Source organism: Brassica rapa, chromosome A03 (genome assembly GCF_000309985.2).
Source record: "Brassica rapa cultivar Chiifu-401-42 chromosome A03, CAAS_Brap_v3.01, whole genome shotgun sequence".
NCBI lineage: Eukaryota > Viridiplantae > Streptophyta > Magnoliopsida > Brassicales > Brassicaceae > Brassica > Brassica rapa.
The window spans coordinates 2,269,637-2,285,981 of record NC_024797.2 but is presented as its reverse complement, the minus strand read 5'-3'; the positions used below and the strand labels follow the sequence as shown (position 1 = coordinate 2,285,981).

The 16,345-nt window shown below is 40.5% G+C and overlaps 3 protein-coding genes across 7 annotated transcripts; all 3 read left to right on the top strand.

Moving 5' to 3' along the window:
- Window positions 1-4,390: 4,390 nt before the first annotated feature.
- Window positions 4,391-6,698, top strand: LOC103855967 (aspartic proteinase A3). The gene is made up of 5 exons (XM_033289102.1): window positions 4,391-4,520; window positions 5,658-6,142; window positions 6,232-6,354; window positions 6,442-6,503; window positions 6,605-6,698. The coding sequence occupies exons 1-5, from the start codon at window positions 4,391-4,393 to the stop codon at window positions 6,696-6,698; spliced, it is 894 nt and encodes a 297-aa protein (XP_033144993.1).
- A 4,458-nt stretch (window positions 6,699-11,156) lies between these two features.
- On the top strand, window positions 11,157-11,838 carry LOC117133064. Its single transcript, XM_033289101.1, has 2 exons — window positions 11,157-11,252; window positions 11,296-11,838. The coding sequence occupies exons 1-2, from the start codon at window positions 11,157-11,159 to the stop codon at window positions 11,836-11,838; spliced, it is 639 nt and encodes a 212-aa protein (XP_033144992.1).
- A 395-nt stretch (window positions 11,839-12,233) lies between these two features.
- LOC103855965 (protein DGS1, mitochondrial) lies at window positions 12,234-16,342 on the top strand. Of its 5 annotated transcripts, XR_004456031.1 has the most exons (15): window positions 12,234-13,004; window positions 13,076-13,196; window positions 13,301-13,507; window positions 13,591-13,728; window positions 13,802-13,963; window positions 14,074-14,268; window positions 14,488-14,588; window positions 14,782-14,871; window positions 14,956-15,028; window positions 15,110-15,138; window positions 15,226-15,349; window positions 15,470-15,580; window positions 15,686-15,786; window positions 16,016-16,200; window positions 16,250-16,318. XR_004456031.1 is itself a non-coding variant. In XM_033286570.1 (14 exons), the coding sequence occupies exons 1-14, from the start codon at window positions 12,829-12,831 to the stop codon at window positions 16,134-16,136; spliced, it is 1,746 nt and encodes a 581-aa protein (XP_033142461.1). In that variant the 5' UTR covers window positions 12,234-12,828; the 3' UTR covers window positions 16,137-16,335. The 5 variants fall into 5 exon arrangements, 4 of the variants coding, with proteins under 4 accessions (XP_033142461.1, XP_018512551.2, XP_033142463.1 ...); XM_033286570.1 differs by having other exon boundaries at window positions 13,079-13,196; window positions 16,016-16,335; XM_018657035.2 differs by having other exon boundaries at window positions 16,016-16,335.
- Window positions 16,343-16,345: the final 3 nt, after the last annotated feature.

Genomic DNA, 16,345 nt, shown 5'->3' with positions numbered 1-16,345 from the left:
ACTCCACCAACGGTAGATATTCGCTCCATTTACCCCCCCATTCCAAAACACTCGCCCTCAACATATCCTCGAGTGTCTGGATGGTCCTCTCGGATTGTCCATCCGTCTGTGGATGATACGCGGTGCTAAGGCGAACCTTGGTTCCCAATGCTCTTTGAAATGCCTGCCAGAAAGTTGAAGTAAACTTCGGATCCCGGTCAGATACTATGCTCACCGGTACCCCATGTAACTTCACTATGACGTTCAGATACTCGCGTGCTAAGTCCTCCGTCTTATCGGTGGTTCGTATAGGTAGAAAATGAGCCGTCTTTGTCAGGCGGTCTACTATCACCCATATAGCGTCCTTGTTTTTCGTGGTCCGCGGTAGCCCTGTGACGAAATCCATTGTCACCATATCCCATTTCCATTGTGGTAAGGGTAACTCCTGCAACAGTCCGCCTGGAACTCCGCGCTCCGCCTTAACCAGCTGACAGGTCTGACACCGGGCTATCCACAAAGCGACATCTCTCTTCATTCCTTCCCAGTGGTAGTACCGCTTCAGATCTTGGTACATTTTTGTCCGTCCCGGGTGAATTGCGAATCGTGATTGATGAGCTTGTGCCAGTAGTTCGTCCCTCAAGTTCCCTCCCTGTGGTACGCACACTCGGCCTTTAAACAGGATGGTACCATTCCCAGCCGTACGGTACCCGCTCACCTCCTTGTCGACCATCTTTTGGAGTGTGGAGTCCGTTTCCTGGGCCTTACTGATTCGACTCAGCAGGTCGGCTTGTTCCACAACCTCTAACCCGGCGCCCTCTTCGTTCACGGTCGTCGCACAGAGGTGCAGTTTTGATAAGGCTGTGGCAAGTTCCTGAGTTTCCCTTGCTCCGGAGATGTCTGATTTCCTTCGGCTTAAGGCATCTGCCACCAGGTTTGCCTTCCCGGGGTGATAATCGATGACCAGATCGTAATCTGCTAGTAGTTCCATCCACCTGCGCTGCCGTAGGTTCAGATCTCCTTGAGTGAACACATATTTCAAACTCTGGTGGTCCGTGAAAATTTGTACCTTCTCCCCATATAAGTACGATCTCCAGATTTTTAATGCGAATACCACTGCCGCTAGCTCTAAATCATGTGTCGGGTAATTAGACTCATGTTTCCGCAGTTGTCTGGACGCGTAGGCGATCACTTTTCCTTCCTGCATGAGTACGCACCCCACTCCGATCCCGGAGGCGTCGGTGTAGACCACAAATGGCACCCCTGGTCTAGGTAGGACCAGTACTGGGGCTCTAGTCAGCATGTCCTTTAGTTGTTTGAATCCCTCCTCGCACGCCTCTGTCCATTCGAACCTAACCTCCTTGCCCGTAAGGCGGGTGAGTGGCCTGGCTATTGTGGCGAACCCTAAAACATACTTGCGGTAGTATCCCGCCAACCCGAGGAAACTTCGTACTTCTGTTGCGTTACTTGGTGTTGGCCATTTCGTGATCGCGGTGATCTTCTCGGGGTCCACCGCTATCCCTGCTTCGGAGATCACATGACCCAGAAACCCAATCTTACGTTGCCAGAAACTACACTTGCTAAGCTTAGCATATAACCCATGCTCCCTTAACTTGTCCAGTACGATACCCAAATGGCGTCTGTGGTCCTCCCGGCTCTTGGAGTAAATTAAGATATCGTCGATGAAGACAATCACACACTGGTCCAGATAATCTCTGAAAATATCATTCATTAGCCCCATGAATGCTGCCGGCGCGTTCGTCAGTCCAAAGGGCATTACTACGAATTCGTAGTGTCCGTACCGGGTACGAAAAGCTGTCTTCCTAATATCTTCTTCGTGAATAGGGATTTGGTGATAACCTGAAGCAAGGTCTATCTTCGAGAACCAAGTGGCTCCCTCCAGCTGGTCCATAAGTTCGTCTATACGGGGTAGGGGATACTTATTTTTAACGGTAACTTTGTTCAATCCCCGGTAGTCGATGCACAGTCGGAGGCTCCCATCCTTCTTCTTTACAAAGAGTACCGGCGCCCCCCAAGGCGAGCTACTCGGACGTATGAATCCCTTTTCCACTAGTTCTTCCAGTTGTTTCTTCAGTTCAGCCATCTCTGCAGGCGCCAAACGGTAGGGGGCCCTGGAAACCGGTGCGGTTCCGGGTTCTAGCTCAATCGTAAAAGCGTTATTTCGTTGAGGTGGGGGTCCGCGTAGTGGTTTGAACACATCGGCATACTCTGCTGCTACAGGGATACTCCCCAGATCTGGCGCTTCGGTCTCACCCACCATTTCAATAGTGGCTAAAAAGGCTTCTCCTCCTTTCCGGATTGCTTCTTCAGCATGGGCCATCGACACCACAGTTATTCCGGTCCTAGTTCTCATTCCTCTGTACACGATTTGCCTCCCATCAAGCGGAATCCTAACGCATGCCTTGGCACACTCAACCACTGCTCTGTGTTGTGCTAGCCAATCCATTCCCAAGATCACCTCGTAACGCCCCAGTTCTAACTCCAGCAGGTCTCCGGGTAAGTTCACACCTGCAGGATCACCGGTACTTCTTCATATCTACCCCTCGTGGCCATTTTCTCTGTTCCTGCCGTCTCGACTCCCGTCACCATGGTGTTGAAGTTCCCCTTAAAGTCCCACTCACGCGTAAGTCTAGGGCTTACAAAACTGTGAGTTGCCCCGGTGTCGAAGAGAGTGAACGCTGTCACTCCTCCGACCGCGACAGACCCTACACAACACTAACGCTAAGCTACACGACTACTACAGTTCTTTTCATATAACATAATCGTATTGTTAAATCAAACGTACCCGCGATCGGTTCGGCTCCTTCGCGACCCTCGACGGCGTACGCTCTTGCCCCCGCGGCTTGCCCCCTCTGCTGTTGGGGTTGTGCCCCTTCCGCGTTTCCTCTTTGGAGTGTTGGGCACTCCCACGCCAGATGTCCCTCCTGGCCGCAGCGGTAACAGCGCCTGCGTTGGCCTTGTCTATCCTTCGGGCAATCCCTCGCTATATGTCCGCGCTCGCCGCAGGTGAAGCATGCTCCCATCCTGCACTCCCCTGCATGGAATCGTCCACACCTTTCACATGCGGGCCTTAACGGAGCAGGCTCAGCCGCGGGTTGTGCATCCCGGGGCCGTTTGGTACCCCGGTTCTGGGAGTTCTGGTTCTGTTTTCGCTCTTCCTCGAGCCCTGATTCTTGTTCTGCGGCTTTCTCAATCAGCTCATGGACATCACGATAGTCCCTCACGTTGCAGCTATTCCTCAGTTCCACTCTCATACCTTTGAGGAAACGGCGGATTAAGTCGTGATCACTCAGGTAGTGACCCGCAAATCTCCGAAGTCGGTTGAACTCGTCCCCGTAGTCTCGTACATTCCTCGACCCTTGACGGATGTCCTGAAACTTGCTTTCCATCGCGTCCATGGCTTCTAAGGGAAAGTACTTCCCATTGAATGCCTCCAGGAAATCATCCCAGGTCAGTCGTATCCCGTGTGACCTTTCGACCACTTCGTCCCACCACACTAGTGCGTCGTCTTTAAGGTAGTGAGCAGCCAGGTCCCTACGGAACTCCGGTGGGCACCTTGCAGAAGCGAAGTTCCTCTCGAGTTGACGTCTCCAATTATCCGCAACAATCGCGTCGGCCTTTCCATTGAAAAACTCCGTCTGCATACTCTTCATGTGTCTCAGCATGTCCCAGTAGTTGGGTCCGGGGGCGTGCACCACCGCAGGCGCTGCCGGGGGTGGAGGCGGTGGTGGCGGATTCTGGGCCGCCCTAGGTGGTATGGGGTTGTCCCCCGCATCTGCGGCGGCTTCACCATTGGGCAGATGACCCCCATAGGCGTCGCGGTATCTTTGCAGTTCTGCCAGGAGCGCTGCATTCGCCACGTTCGGCATTTCCACTGGGTTCTCATTCTCAGGCGCGCCCCCTCTTCGGCTTTCTGCCTCGCTGGAGGCTTGAGACGCGGACCTGGTGACCCGTCGTGTCGCTCTCAGGTTGGCCGCAGCTGGCCTTGCAACTCTGGCATTCTTGGGAGGCATCCTGTTGACAAGTGAAGGAGTATTAGCCACGGTTCTACTCAAATTCTATTGTCCACCGAGTGAGCTAGGAGTTCCGTCCGAGTGGTGCATTTTTTTTTTTTTTTGAAACCCTTTTTGAAATACTTAGAAAGACGTTCGGAAGAAGTTCTTTTGAAACCCGGGTTTTCCTACTTCTACCCGACCCTTCCCTACCCACCCGGGACAGCACCGGGTGGGTTTAACCCGCTCTGATACCAATTGTAACGGCCTTGGCCCGATGAACCTTATCAAATACTTTAACTCAAACCTTTTCGTTCAAAAAGCTCTTATTAAAACTCAAACTGTCTTACATAAAACCGAACTCAACTAAAAACTGAATGTCGAATAAAACTTAAGAAGAAATGGCTGAAAGAAAAGAATCCAAAATGAAAGACTCGAGAAAACACTTGCACCATACGGACATCTACTCCTGCTCCCTCTCGGCCATACCTGTAAAAAGAGGGGTGAGTACACAATACTCAGTGAGGGCAGGTTCTAGGAACCCACGAACTCAGCTCAGGAAGAGCAAACAATCACAAGTCATGAGCTAATAAGATCTATTACACAGAATCCCATACTACCCGACATGAACTAAAGACCCTACAATGCATATCCTTTTCATCTTTTCCTCTTTTCCTCTTTTCCTCTTTTCCTCAGTGGGTAGCCCCCCACTAGGCTTCTACCCCATATTCATGTGGATTCGCCACATCTCCTATGGGTGCTTCCATATTCATGTGGATTCGCCACATCTCCTATGGATACCTAGCGTGGACTACTTACCCCACCTACAAACCTTAGACTCTCTATATGATCCCTTATTCGTACTTATTCTTACATCTTTCACTTATCATTCACAACACGTCTCATCATCTTATCATCATTTCTTGACCACCCTACATGCCTATGTTCTTATCACTTCAACATGTACTACCGTCTAAACAAGATCAATCACATAACATATCACACATACACACAAGATCTAGATCTGATTAACAAAGGACTAAGTCCCATTGATTACTCAACATGAGACAAGTTCACAGCAAGTCCTCACCTTAGCTTTTTGCAGAAGTAGGTCTAGATCTAGGTTTGGGAAACAGTCACTTCTCGAGATCTGGTTAGAGAATTGGATTCACACAAGAGAGAGATGGGTTTAGGATCTGTCATTTCCAATGACTTAGAACTAGAGATCTTAGGTTTACCTTTAGGGTTCAGATCTCAGTTGCTTGCACGAAACTGAATCAAGGAGGCGACGGCTAGGGGCTCGGTCGCGGCGGCTAGGGCTTCGCGGGCGGCTGGCGGCTGGCTTCGCCGGAGGTGGAGCGGCGGCGGCTTGAGGCGGAGGCGGCGGCGGGGTTCTGCTCGGGCAGGGCTTCGCTTGCTGTCTCTCTTGTGGCTGAACCCTAGGGGAACTTCTCCTTTTATAAGCAATGGGAGGGGTTATGTCTAGGGTTTCTTCTTCTTGGGCCTCCTGCACTTGAGTTCCCTTTTGGGCCGGGCCCGGGATGTTACAAGCTGCATAATATTCCGTAAATACGATTATCGTGTAATATTTTATGCATGTATAGTTATATATAATCGGTGGGTTTTGTGTCTGTGAATTTTAAACCTATCTGCTATATATATGTACAGGGAAGAAAACAGAAGTCAGATACGGAACAGGTTCTCTGAAGGGGTTCATGAGCAACGATGCGGTAGAGATAGGCGGGTTACGCATCAAGCAGCAAGCGTTCATCGAGGCAACTGAAGCTCCGGGTAGACGGATTTACGAAAGGCCATGGGATGGCATATTTGGACTTTCAGGCCTATCCAAATCGACCATCACAGGAGCTCGTCCCATCTGGAGAACGATGATGGATGAAGGAGTGGTTACAAAGAAAGTGTTCTCGATATGGCTTCGACGGTACAGTGATTCTGCTGAAGATGGTGGGGAGATAGTCTTTGGAGGTATAGACCAAGAGCACTTCACGGGAGCTCATACCTACGTTCATGCTGAAGGGCTGCTTAACAAATTTATGATGTACTCCTTTTTTGTGGGCAAAATTGACACGAAAGTTTGCTCCAAGGGATGCAAAGTTGTTGTGGATACGGGGAGTACATACATTCGTGGTCCACCGGTAAGTCTTTCTGTTTTAATTAATTATCTCTCATCATTTCATTTGTTAAATTAAATTTTAACCATTTTCTCCGTAATTGTAATTTTTAGAATTCGATCGTCAAGATTAATAAGCAAATCGGAGTAGCAGCAGACTGCTCTAATTATGACAAGCTGTCTGAAGTTATAAGTTTCACAATAGCTGCAAAGACTTTTACCCTCACACCACGCGATGTAAGTTGCCAGAGACAATACACATATATATTACTACTATTCTTCCTTTCACTATTCTTTTTACTTATTTTCTATAAAATATCCTAGTACATTGAGAGAAAGAATGGGAAATGCAAGAGTGTATTCTCGGATGCCGTAACTGATTTCTGGTAAGTTTTTCATATTTAATCTTTAGTATATATCTTTAACTTTGTCCTTTTTTTTAAAGAAAAACTCTTTACAATTATTTATGTGGTTTTTGATTGTATAGGCAACTTGGTACGCCATTCATTCGAGCATTTCATACTGTTTGGGACTACCAGACTCCCGGAACTGTTAAAGTTGGATTCGCCAAATCCAAATAATTTATTTTATTATCTCCTATCCTCTGATGGTATACTCAATAATTTATTAATTAAAATAGAAAAAGAAATATCGGCAATATTTCTGTTGTAGTTTCTTTTCGGTTGTTAAATCAAGAGATGTATGAACTTATTATAAACTACTTACAAGAGAGTATAACTATTGCTATTATTATGCTGCGTGGCAATTGCGACTAGAGTTTAATCCGACTAAATTACACTTAACTTCTTTCATTATTAATCCTGGACATTAGTTACTTGTATGATCATTTATTATTTCGAGTAAATCACTCGATCTCAATTAATTTATGATTGCTTTAACCAGTTTTTATCTTCATTTCTTTACACTCAACAAACTAACTTAACCCTGCTTTTAAAATAAAGATACAGTGATTCAGAAAGGAAAAAAAAACTACTATGTATAGTAAATTTTGAAATGATAAATAAACATGCCACGTAGAAACATGCAACAATTTCACGGAAAAACCATCCAAGTTGGTATACACAATTTATATCATACATGAGATCACAAGAACAATTTATATAATTCAATCTACTTTTCCGTCTGCAGTTAAAGTTTTGAAATGAGAAAATAAGTTCTTGTGGACTCGGGGAGTTCCGACATATATTTTACTTCTATATTTACAATATTTTTTTTTTATATTTTACTTCTATATTTACAGTAATTAACTAACTAATAATAAATATTTATATTTATTTGTTTTAATCTGTTTTTAATAATAGTTATTTCATGAAATTTTATATTTTATATTTATTTATTATTATAATTTCATTATTTTTTGCTGATTTTTTGCTGTTTTTATATTTTTATCAATATTTTTATTGAATATTGTGTTTTCACATTTGTTGTTATAATAGTTTATCACTGATAATATATATCTATATTGTATATATTTAAATTAACATATAAATGATGAAGATATTCACATCACCTATATAATTTTATATTAAATTTATTATTATAGGTTTGTCTATTTGCTAAAATTAATGTATATAAAAGTTTTGGATATATTTTGATGGTCTATATTAATTATATTTTCATAAATATTTTATAATAAAATTTGAAAATATTTGTTTTGAGCCAATAAAATACTAGGCAAGAGGCTGACTGTTTGAGACTACCAAACTGTTAAAGTTGGATTCGTCAAGTTGACTTAATTTTTCTTATTATCCCTCACTAGTGTTATTATTGTACATAGTTTATATTTTAGTAATCAAAAACCTATCAACTATGATTCTCTCAGTAGTTTTTTGGGTTCGTTAAATCACTTGTGTTTTGCTGATGATCTATTAATCTTCCTTGAGGGATCAGTAGACTCTTTGATGGGAGTTTTGGCCGTCCTAACTGAGTTCGAACGCATGTCAGGTCTGGCGGTTAATATTGAAAAAACATCAATGTTTAGTTGTGGTGTTCCTGAAGATGTTCTTGAGATAATTGCATCCAGGCTCCATCTTCATCGTGCTTCACTGCCCATTAGATACTTGGGTCTCCCACTAAGCTCCAAAAAGCTCTCTGTGAAAGACTATGACCCTCTTCTGCTTCAGATCAAAAAGAAATTGGGATCCTGGACATCAAAAACCTTGACAATGGCAGGAAGATTAACTCTAATCTCCTCAGTAATCTCAGGCATAACAGGTTTCTGGATGTCGGCTTTTTTACTCCCCAAGTCTGTTTTGCAGAAAATAAATGGTCTCTGCAGTTCCTTTTTATGGCATGGTACGATCGGAATATCGACAGGAGCCAAAGTGGCTTGGGAGGACCTCGCAATGCCGCATGCTGAGGGTGGTCTAGGCCTGCGAAACTTGAAGTCAGCTAATGAAACATGCATCCTGAAGCTGATCTGGATGATATTCTTCAGGGGAGGATCTCTATGGGTTGCTTGGATGAGATCAAAATATATATCTTCCACTTCTTTCTGGGCATTATCTGACAAGAACTATGAGTACTCTTGGATGTTCAGAAAAATTCTCTCCCTGCGCCACAAAGCTTTATCTTTTATCAGTGTTGAGGTCAGAAGTGGATATTCAACATTTTTTTGGTGGGATCCTTGGACACCATTTGGTATCTTAAGAGAGATTTTAGGGTCTGAAACCTCTCTCGGTATCCCCTCAAGCGCGACTGTTGCGGATCTTCGCTCTGGTCACTACAAGAAATATGTACATTCTTAGCTCACGAAAAATGCTATAATAGGGCTTTCATAGCATTTTCTCATATGCTATGTCATCGGCAGCCATCGTAGATACCCTTTCTACGATAGCATTTTTTAAACGCTACAAAATAATCAGATACGATAGCAATAATTGAATGTTATTATTAACTTAAATGTAGCATTATTTTTTTGTTACAAATTGATTACGATTCATGTATTCATGCTATGATAGATCTTTTCTATAATAAATTAAAAATAATCATAATTAAAATAAAATAATTGACAATTAAACCAAAAGCTGTTTTATAATTAAAAATAAAATAAATTTTATTTATGAATTAAGATTGGTTTACAAATAAATTCCGGTTTACAAAATTAAACCAGAAATTAAAAGCTAAAGTCAAACCACTACAATTCCAACTCGGTTTAAACTAAACCAAATAAAAAAAGCTAAACCTAAAAACAGAAAAGAAGAATCCAGCCGCATCCTCTCCTCCATGAGACTTCGTCAACTCCATCAGGTTTTTACACCTCCACCTCCACCTCCACCGGCTCCGAATGCCATGGCTGAAGCGAAGACTCAATCTGGTGGTAGAGCCACCGGTGTTACGGCTGAGCGACGAACTTATATGCTGGCCATGCCTTCTCCGCCGTCAGGCTTTTAATTCCTCCACCATCACGATTCTTCTACCTCCTCTGCTGTCAAGCTTCTTCAGACTCCTCCCTCCCGATCTGTTTCCTATCTTCTTCTTGTTTTAAATCTGCATCTGAAAAAAGGAAAACTTTGAGAATAGAAAAAATAAAAAGAGTAATCAGGTAAAGAAGTGGAGAACGAGGAGGTGGAAATTGAGATACTTCTGTCGGAGGTGATGGTGTTGGCTGTTGAGACAGTTTAGATTCACGGAGGAGGCATATTGAGAGATAGATTAGAGGATACGAAGAAGTCAGAGGAGAGGAAGAAAGAAAGAGATGAGAAGAAAAAGTGTATTTTTTTTATCTTAGTGCATTGTGGTCCGTTAGATTCATTTTTATCAATGGTTGTGGTTACACAAAGCATGATCCTCACCCTTCTATGTGATAGGCTACTTTCTATTGACCAATCAGATGTTATGTATTTGTTTTCCTATTCTTTTTTTAACACCATTGATTACTTATTCTATTTTGTTTTTAATATTAAAAAAATATTTATGATAAATTTTCGTTAATATGAATTATTTTGAGAAAAAAATATAAGATTTAGAATTCACAATTTAAATTGTTTAGATTTATATTTAAAAATTTAAACTTTGTGATTGATATTGGGATATAGTATTGAAATTTAATTTTAAAGTTTAAGATTAATTTATAGTGATTAGAGTTTAGTTTAAAGTTTAGTGTTTATTATATAAGGTGTATAGCATATATGAGAGTTATATTTAATAAGTATATTTTGATTATATCAGTTTTAAAAAAGAATATTTAGAGTTTATGTTTAGTTTATAGTGAAATTTGAGAATAAAATTTTAAAAATTAGATTTGTAGTTTATGTGTTAAGATTTGGTGTTTAAGTTAGAAAATATTAGTTTTACTGGGTAGATTTATAATTTATGGTTAGTACATAGGGTTCAGATGGGGTTTGAGGAATATCCGAATATGGTTTGGAGTTTAGATATAAGGTTTGTAATTTAAATTTTTAATTTAGTGGTAGTAAATGTTATAATGAATTATTAAATATATTAATTATTAATTATTAATCTAGTGGTGAGACTTAGTTATAAATATTTCTAGAGTATTGAATGTATAGATTATGTTTGAAGTTAAGATTCATGATAAAGAGTTTGATTAAAGATTAAAGATTTGTGTTTAGAAAAATATAGTTTAAGATTAAGAAGATTAAATTTTTAGTTTAATTTAAAGATTTAAAGTTATAGTATGAAAAGATTAGAGTTTTAAGGGTTATCTTTAGAGTTTAGAGTTTGAAACCATGTTTAGGGTTTAGGGGTTCAATTAGTTTTTCTTAGCGTTAGAAAAATGCTATTATATGTCTTTGATAGCATTTTTGAAGCTGATTAAGTAATGTTTTTGGCGCATTTTCCAATAAATATTGGCGGAATCAATGATTTTATTTTCTCGCTCGCTTAATTTTTAAAACAACATTAATTAAGTGCTATTTTAGGTTTTACTCTATCATAGCGTTTATCTAATGCTATTATATAATACGAACAATTTTGAATCATCAACGATAGCAGTTCAGTAAAACGTGCTATAATAATATGCTATCAATGTAGACTTTTTTTGTAGTGGGTAATGGATGGACGCTTCCAAATGCAAGATCAGAGAATCTAGTTCTGCTTCTATCCTATATCACAACTCTGCACTTGACTACAGGCTCAGACCAGGCGGTTTGGTCAGTGAATGGATCGAAATGTAAAAGTTTCTGCTCCAAGCAGGTTTTCAACGTTATCAGAAGGTCATTGCCTCAAAAGCATTGGGCTCCTTTGGTGTGGCATAAGGCTTCAGTTCCTAGGCATTCAACTACTACTTGGCTATTTATTCTAAATAGAAATCCAACCTTTGATCGCCTTGTCTCTTGGAATGTTGATCTGGAACCTATTTGTTTGTTATGTGGAGAAGGAGATGAATCGCGCAATCATCTATTCTTTGAATGCTCTTTCTCTGGAGTGGTGTGGCGATCAATGCTTCGGAGGTTTCACTTGCCTTCAGTGCCCCTGGTGTGGACTGATATCTTGTTATGGCTCCCTAATGCCCACTCGGATTCTATGGTTAAACTGGCAATTCTTCAAGTATGGCAGGCTGCTATCTATGAGCTCTGGAATGAGAGGAATAGACGGTTACATGACGGTTTGACGCTGCCGCCTGTTCGTATAATGGGATACATATCTGCTGCTCTAAGAGATAAATGCTCAGCCTTACTGTCCCTTAGCCATCCCTTAGGTCCTCGCCTTGCTCAGTTCTGGTTCGATCCCCCATAATCACCAGTCTTCATCTGCTCTTCTTATCTTTAATCTATCAGTGATGTATCTGATCCTTCTCTCTGCTTCTTATATTATGTAATATGGTGCTTGCTTGCCTTATGTATCTGCTACCTTCTTTATTAATGAAAATCCTTTAACAAAAAAAAAAAAATCAAGAGATGTAAGAGCAAACTGAGAAACTTTTTTTTTGTTTCTAAAAAAAAGTAAAAATAATGATATTCTATTGCTATTATTAATTTTAATTTATTTTAAATAGATGGACTAATAAATGAGAAGCAAATGATTTTGAGTATCAGAAACATATGCAAAAATATTTTTACCCCGAACCTCTGTGTCTTCTCTCTCTTAATTTTGTATTTTTTTCTTCTAAAATTATTAGATACCCACTACAAGTCACCGTTAGAGAAGTTTTTTTTTTTTGCTAACATTATTTTTTTTTTTTTGCTAACATGTTAGAGAAGTTGTAAGAACTATTTCTAAACTTGTTACAAGAGAGTAAACATCAGTTTGTTATAATATTAAAAGAAGAGATGTAAGAACTAATTACTTGTATCTATAAGTTTCTAATGTCACAAGTAATGATTTGTGATGAGATGGATTCTCTTAACAACACAGAAACTGAGATTCAGAATCTGAATAACCATAATAATGGGAATAATTTAAAATTTTACTCCGCGGGATTAGCTTATTAGCATATTTTTTTAGATGAATGTCATTTTGGACATTGGTTACGTCAAATCTATTCACTAACATTACATGTAGTACCATTTAAATTGTTTTTTCGTTAGAAAAATGGTTTAAACATGTCTCATCTTCTTGACTCTGCTTTTGAAGTTGTAGACTTGTGAAAATCGATCATACTAAGAAACGAAAGGGCATACATATTGGCCCAGTATTTTAAGTCATCCTAGCCCAATAACGGCCCAATAAGTCATTCACCTTTCAACATCCTCCAAGTCAAATCTCCGGCGAACGTTTGCCACTTTGATGGATTCTCAACCTCCGGCGAACGGGTCCTCCCCGTCGACGATCGGAGGAGACCTTTGGAATCGCGTCGCCTCCTTGATTCCAACTTCCGATTCCATTTTCCCCGGAAAATTCTCCAGTCTCTATCGCCAAACCTTCGCCAAGAAACGACATATCTCTTTTCCTCTTCCTCTACCGTAAGATTCATCTCATCTTCTCTGACTATCGCTGCAATCCGATACTGTTTTGACTTTTGTTTGATTATCTTCAGCAACATCTCGGCGGATACGTCTAGGATCTACGTTGCGTTGGAGGAGATAATGGCTGACGTTCTCTCCAACTTGCATGATATCCAGAAGAGTTTGGAGTTTTGGCAATCTAGAGCTGAGGTGAAATCAATCAATCAATCAATCAATCAACACAACGTTCCATGTCTTTCACTTGATTATATATAGTAAAACGACGTTTTTTGGTGTCGTTTTGAGTACTGCAGGGCTCTAATGCTCGGAAAGCTTACTTCATGGTTTTTGAGAGAGGACCTGTAGCTTTTGTTGATGAGAGTGTGAAGCTCGTCCGCAAAGGTCTTAGTGAGGAGGATTCTGCTATGCAGCATCTTTGTCAGTCGTCTTCGTCTCATATGTTAGATAGGATGAGGGTTTTGATGGAGTTGAGATCTTCACTCGCTTCCTTTCTTGCTCAGGTTTATCATCAATCAAAAAATTTCGTTCCTTTTTTATGAAGTTATGTGCTTGTGACTCACTACTTTCAATGGGTGCTTTTTAGCTTTATGTTGAGTTGGATAAGCGTGGTGAAGATCTTTTGAAAAATCCGGAGAAGTCACTGCCGTCGTTGTTGGTTGTTATTGATCGATTGTTTTCGAATTTGGAGGGCTCTTTCAGCCATTTACATGCTGCACGCGAGGTAGAACACACACTGGTTTTTTTTACTTGCTTGAGTTTTACTTTGATTTTACTGACTTGTATCACATTTACAGTCTGATTCTTCTATTGATGGAAGTTACTCAATGCCTCTTGTCTTTGATCGACTGCCTGAGGTTAATGAAGAAGGATCCCAGTGGACTGATTGTGAACTTACCGATGCGATCAATCTGGTTCATAAGAATTTGGAGAAACTTAACTCATATTTATCAGTTATGGTAGGTGTGGCTGTAGTTTATTTATAGTTGTCACAGCCATTTAATGACGAATATCTTCATTTGAAAACAACTCTTTTTTTTTTTTCTTTTTCCGTTTCTTTTTTCAAAAGGTAGGCAAACATCGAAAACCAAGGAGGATGACCCTGTACTGGGTCCGATATACATGTGGTGCAGTTGGGATTTCTGTCTTTTCTATATGGCTACTACGCCACAGTAGTTTGATGGGAAGTTCTGACATCGAGAATTGGATTCATGATGCAAAAGAGGCAACCGTGAGCTTCTTCAGTGATCATGTTGAGCAACCGGTTTGTTTTTAGCCTTTCTCAACTTTTGGTCCAAATGGGTTGTTACGTAAAACTCTATTAAGGGATTAGAAATAAAGTGAAAAGTGATGGCTGATGCAATTCACCGTTTGGTTCTTATTCAAAGTGGATGTGTGGCAAGTTAAGATGATCGAGTTATTAGTCTGTTACTTGGCATTTTGTTTGCTTGGAAATTTCTGAATTAGACTCCTGATCTTGCAGCTGCTTGCCATTAGGGATGAGCTTTTTGATACTTTCCGGAAAAGACACAAGGGTGTCATGGAAGCTGAAGAAGTGCAGCTGACGCAAGACTCACTGCATAGGTTGATGTTCATTTCCTTCTTAATGTTTTTATCCTGGTTCTATTTCCTTGCTATTGTATATAGCAATTCACTTTTTATATTTATATAGTTTCACTGATCTGGGGATTCAAGTAACCATAACCAAAAATATCTGTAATCGTTCCTTTAGTGCTTCTTATTTTTGGTTGCATTCCTAATTTTCTACTTGCTATAGAATGCTGAGGAATTTCTGCGAGCAGGCTACGCCTGAAAAGGTATCAGACAATGCAACGGATCAGGAGATGCTTGAAGTTGTTATGCACCGGTACAACTCTGAACATTACTCTTTGTTAGGCAGCTAAAGGCACATTAAATTGCATTTACAATGGATTTTGCCTTCTAATTTCAGGTATGAAAAGGAACTTGTGCACCCTATACACAACCTCCTTAGCGGAGAGCTTGCCCGGGGTATGCTTATCCAGGTAATTTAAACTCATTGGCATGAAAGCTGTAGATTACTGTTTGTGAGATTCTAATCACATCAAAATTATTTTGTCTTTCAGGTCCAGAAGCTTAAACTGGATATAGAAACGTAATACCAGTAGGCAGTAGCTCTGAGTTAACTTTAATACAGATCCCTTAATCATTTTGTATATAACTGAATATTATTCTGCTGCAGAGCCATGCTGGAACTGGAACAGATACTTCGTGCGAATGAGATAAACTTTGCCATTCTAGCTGCATTACCTGCATTCTTTCTCAGCCTTGGTATGCTCGCATTGCTTCGGACATGGCTTAAACAGGTGATTAGATTTTATAATTCAAGCCAAACCAGTTGATACTGATACATATATGTTGTTCAACTTTATATTTATGAGACTCATTGTTATCTTTATTCCGTTTGATTTCACTGGTATGAATAGGATAGCAAAGCTCAAGGACGCGGAAGGATTGCGCGTATTCACAGGAGGCTACTCGTCGTTGAAATTGAAAAGAGAATCATGCAGTATCAGAGCTACGTTGAACAAGGACGTGTAAGATGTCCACTATATTATTTCTGATCATTATCATTTCTACGAATGGGTTCTTTGAAGAAATCATGTGAAAAGTTTCTGGACGTTTGTTTGATGCTGTTGCAGGATAAGGATGCAGAAACCGTATTCGGTTTGCTGATATACAGCCTTGAGCGTTTGTACCGGGTTGTTGAGACTCCTGCAAAAACTAGCGGCGAGTGGGATCTGTAAGTTTTCACACTGATCCCATTAAACGTTTAGCTACAAAACAAAATAATCAATCATAAAGAATCAAAATCATTCTCTGCTAGAAATGAACGATCTAAAACTCCTAAGCCAGTTGTCTTATGATACAAACGCTTAACTCATGGTTTTATTTGCCCTCCTTTTATTCTTTTGTGTGTTTGGTTATTATGTGTGCCAGAACTAAACTGACTGATGTGTTTGTATAAACAGAGTGAAACAAGATCTGATCGAGTTAGGAAGGCCACAGCAGGAAACGTCGTACAAGCTAACTGTGACACAGCGACTTACTACTGTTTACGACTGCTTGCTTCCCTCTCTGAAGCGACAATAACTTGTCACGGGTTCTTGATCTCCCTTTGTGAAATACCAATTTGTTCAAATATTTTTCAACAATTCTTGCGTGATGGCCTTTTGGGAAGCTGCAACAAAAGCCTTTTTTTTTCACTTGAGATGGTAAAACAAAGTTACACTTGGTTTCTTTGAGAATTGTAAATCACAATCAGTTTTAACATCTCTTATCAGGTATACAACTGCATGTGA

What these genes read in the sequence shown, in the direction of transcription:
- LOC103855967 (XM_033289102.1), top strand. Translation starts at nt 4,391, where the DNA reads ATGGCTGAAAGAAAAGAATCCAAAATGAAAGACTCGAGAAAACACTTG. An exon ending in CATACATTCGTGGTCCACCG is followed by an intron (nt 6,143 to 6,231) that starts GTAAGTCTTTCT and finishes TGTAATTTTTAG; the next exon opens with AATTCGATCGTCAAGATTAA. An exon ending in GATGCCGTAACTGATTTCTG is followed by an intron (nt 6,504 to 6,604) that starts GTAAGTTTTTCA and finishes TTGATTGTATAG; the next exon opens with GCAACTTGGTACGCCATTCA.
- LOC117133064 (XM_033289101.1), top strand. Translation starts at nt 11,157, where the DNA reads ATGGACGCTTCCAAATGCAAGATCAGAGAATCTAGTTCTGCTTCTATC. An exon ending in GGCTCAGACCAGGCGGTTTG is followed by an intron (nt 11,253 to 11,295) that starts GTCAGTGAATGG and finishes TGCTCCAAGCAG; the next exon opens with GTTTTCAACGTTATCAGAAG.
- LOC103855965 (XM_018657035.2), top strand. Translation starts at nt 12,829, where the DNA reads ATGGATTCTCAACCTCCGGCGAACGGGTCCTCCCCGTCGACGATCGGA. An exon ending in CCCGGGGTATGCTTATCCAG is followed by an intron (nt 15,029 to 15,109) that starts GTAATTTAAACT and finishes TTTGTCTTTCAG; the next exon opens with GTCCAGAAGCTTAAACTGGA. An exon ending in TTCGGACATGGCTTAAACAG is followed by an intron (nt 15,350 to 15,469) that starts GTGATTAGATTT and finishes TGGTATGAATAG; the next exon opens with GATAGCAAAGCTCAAGGACG.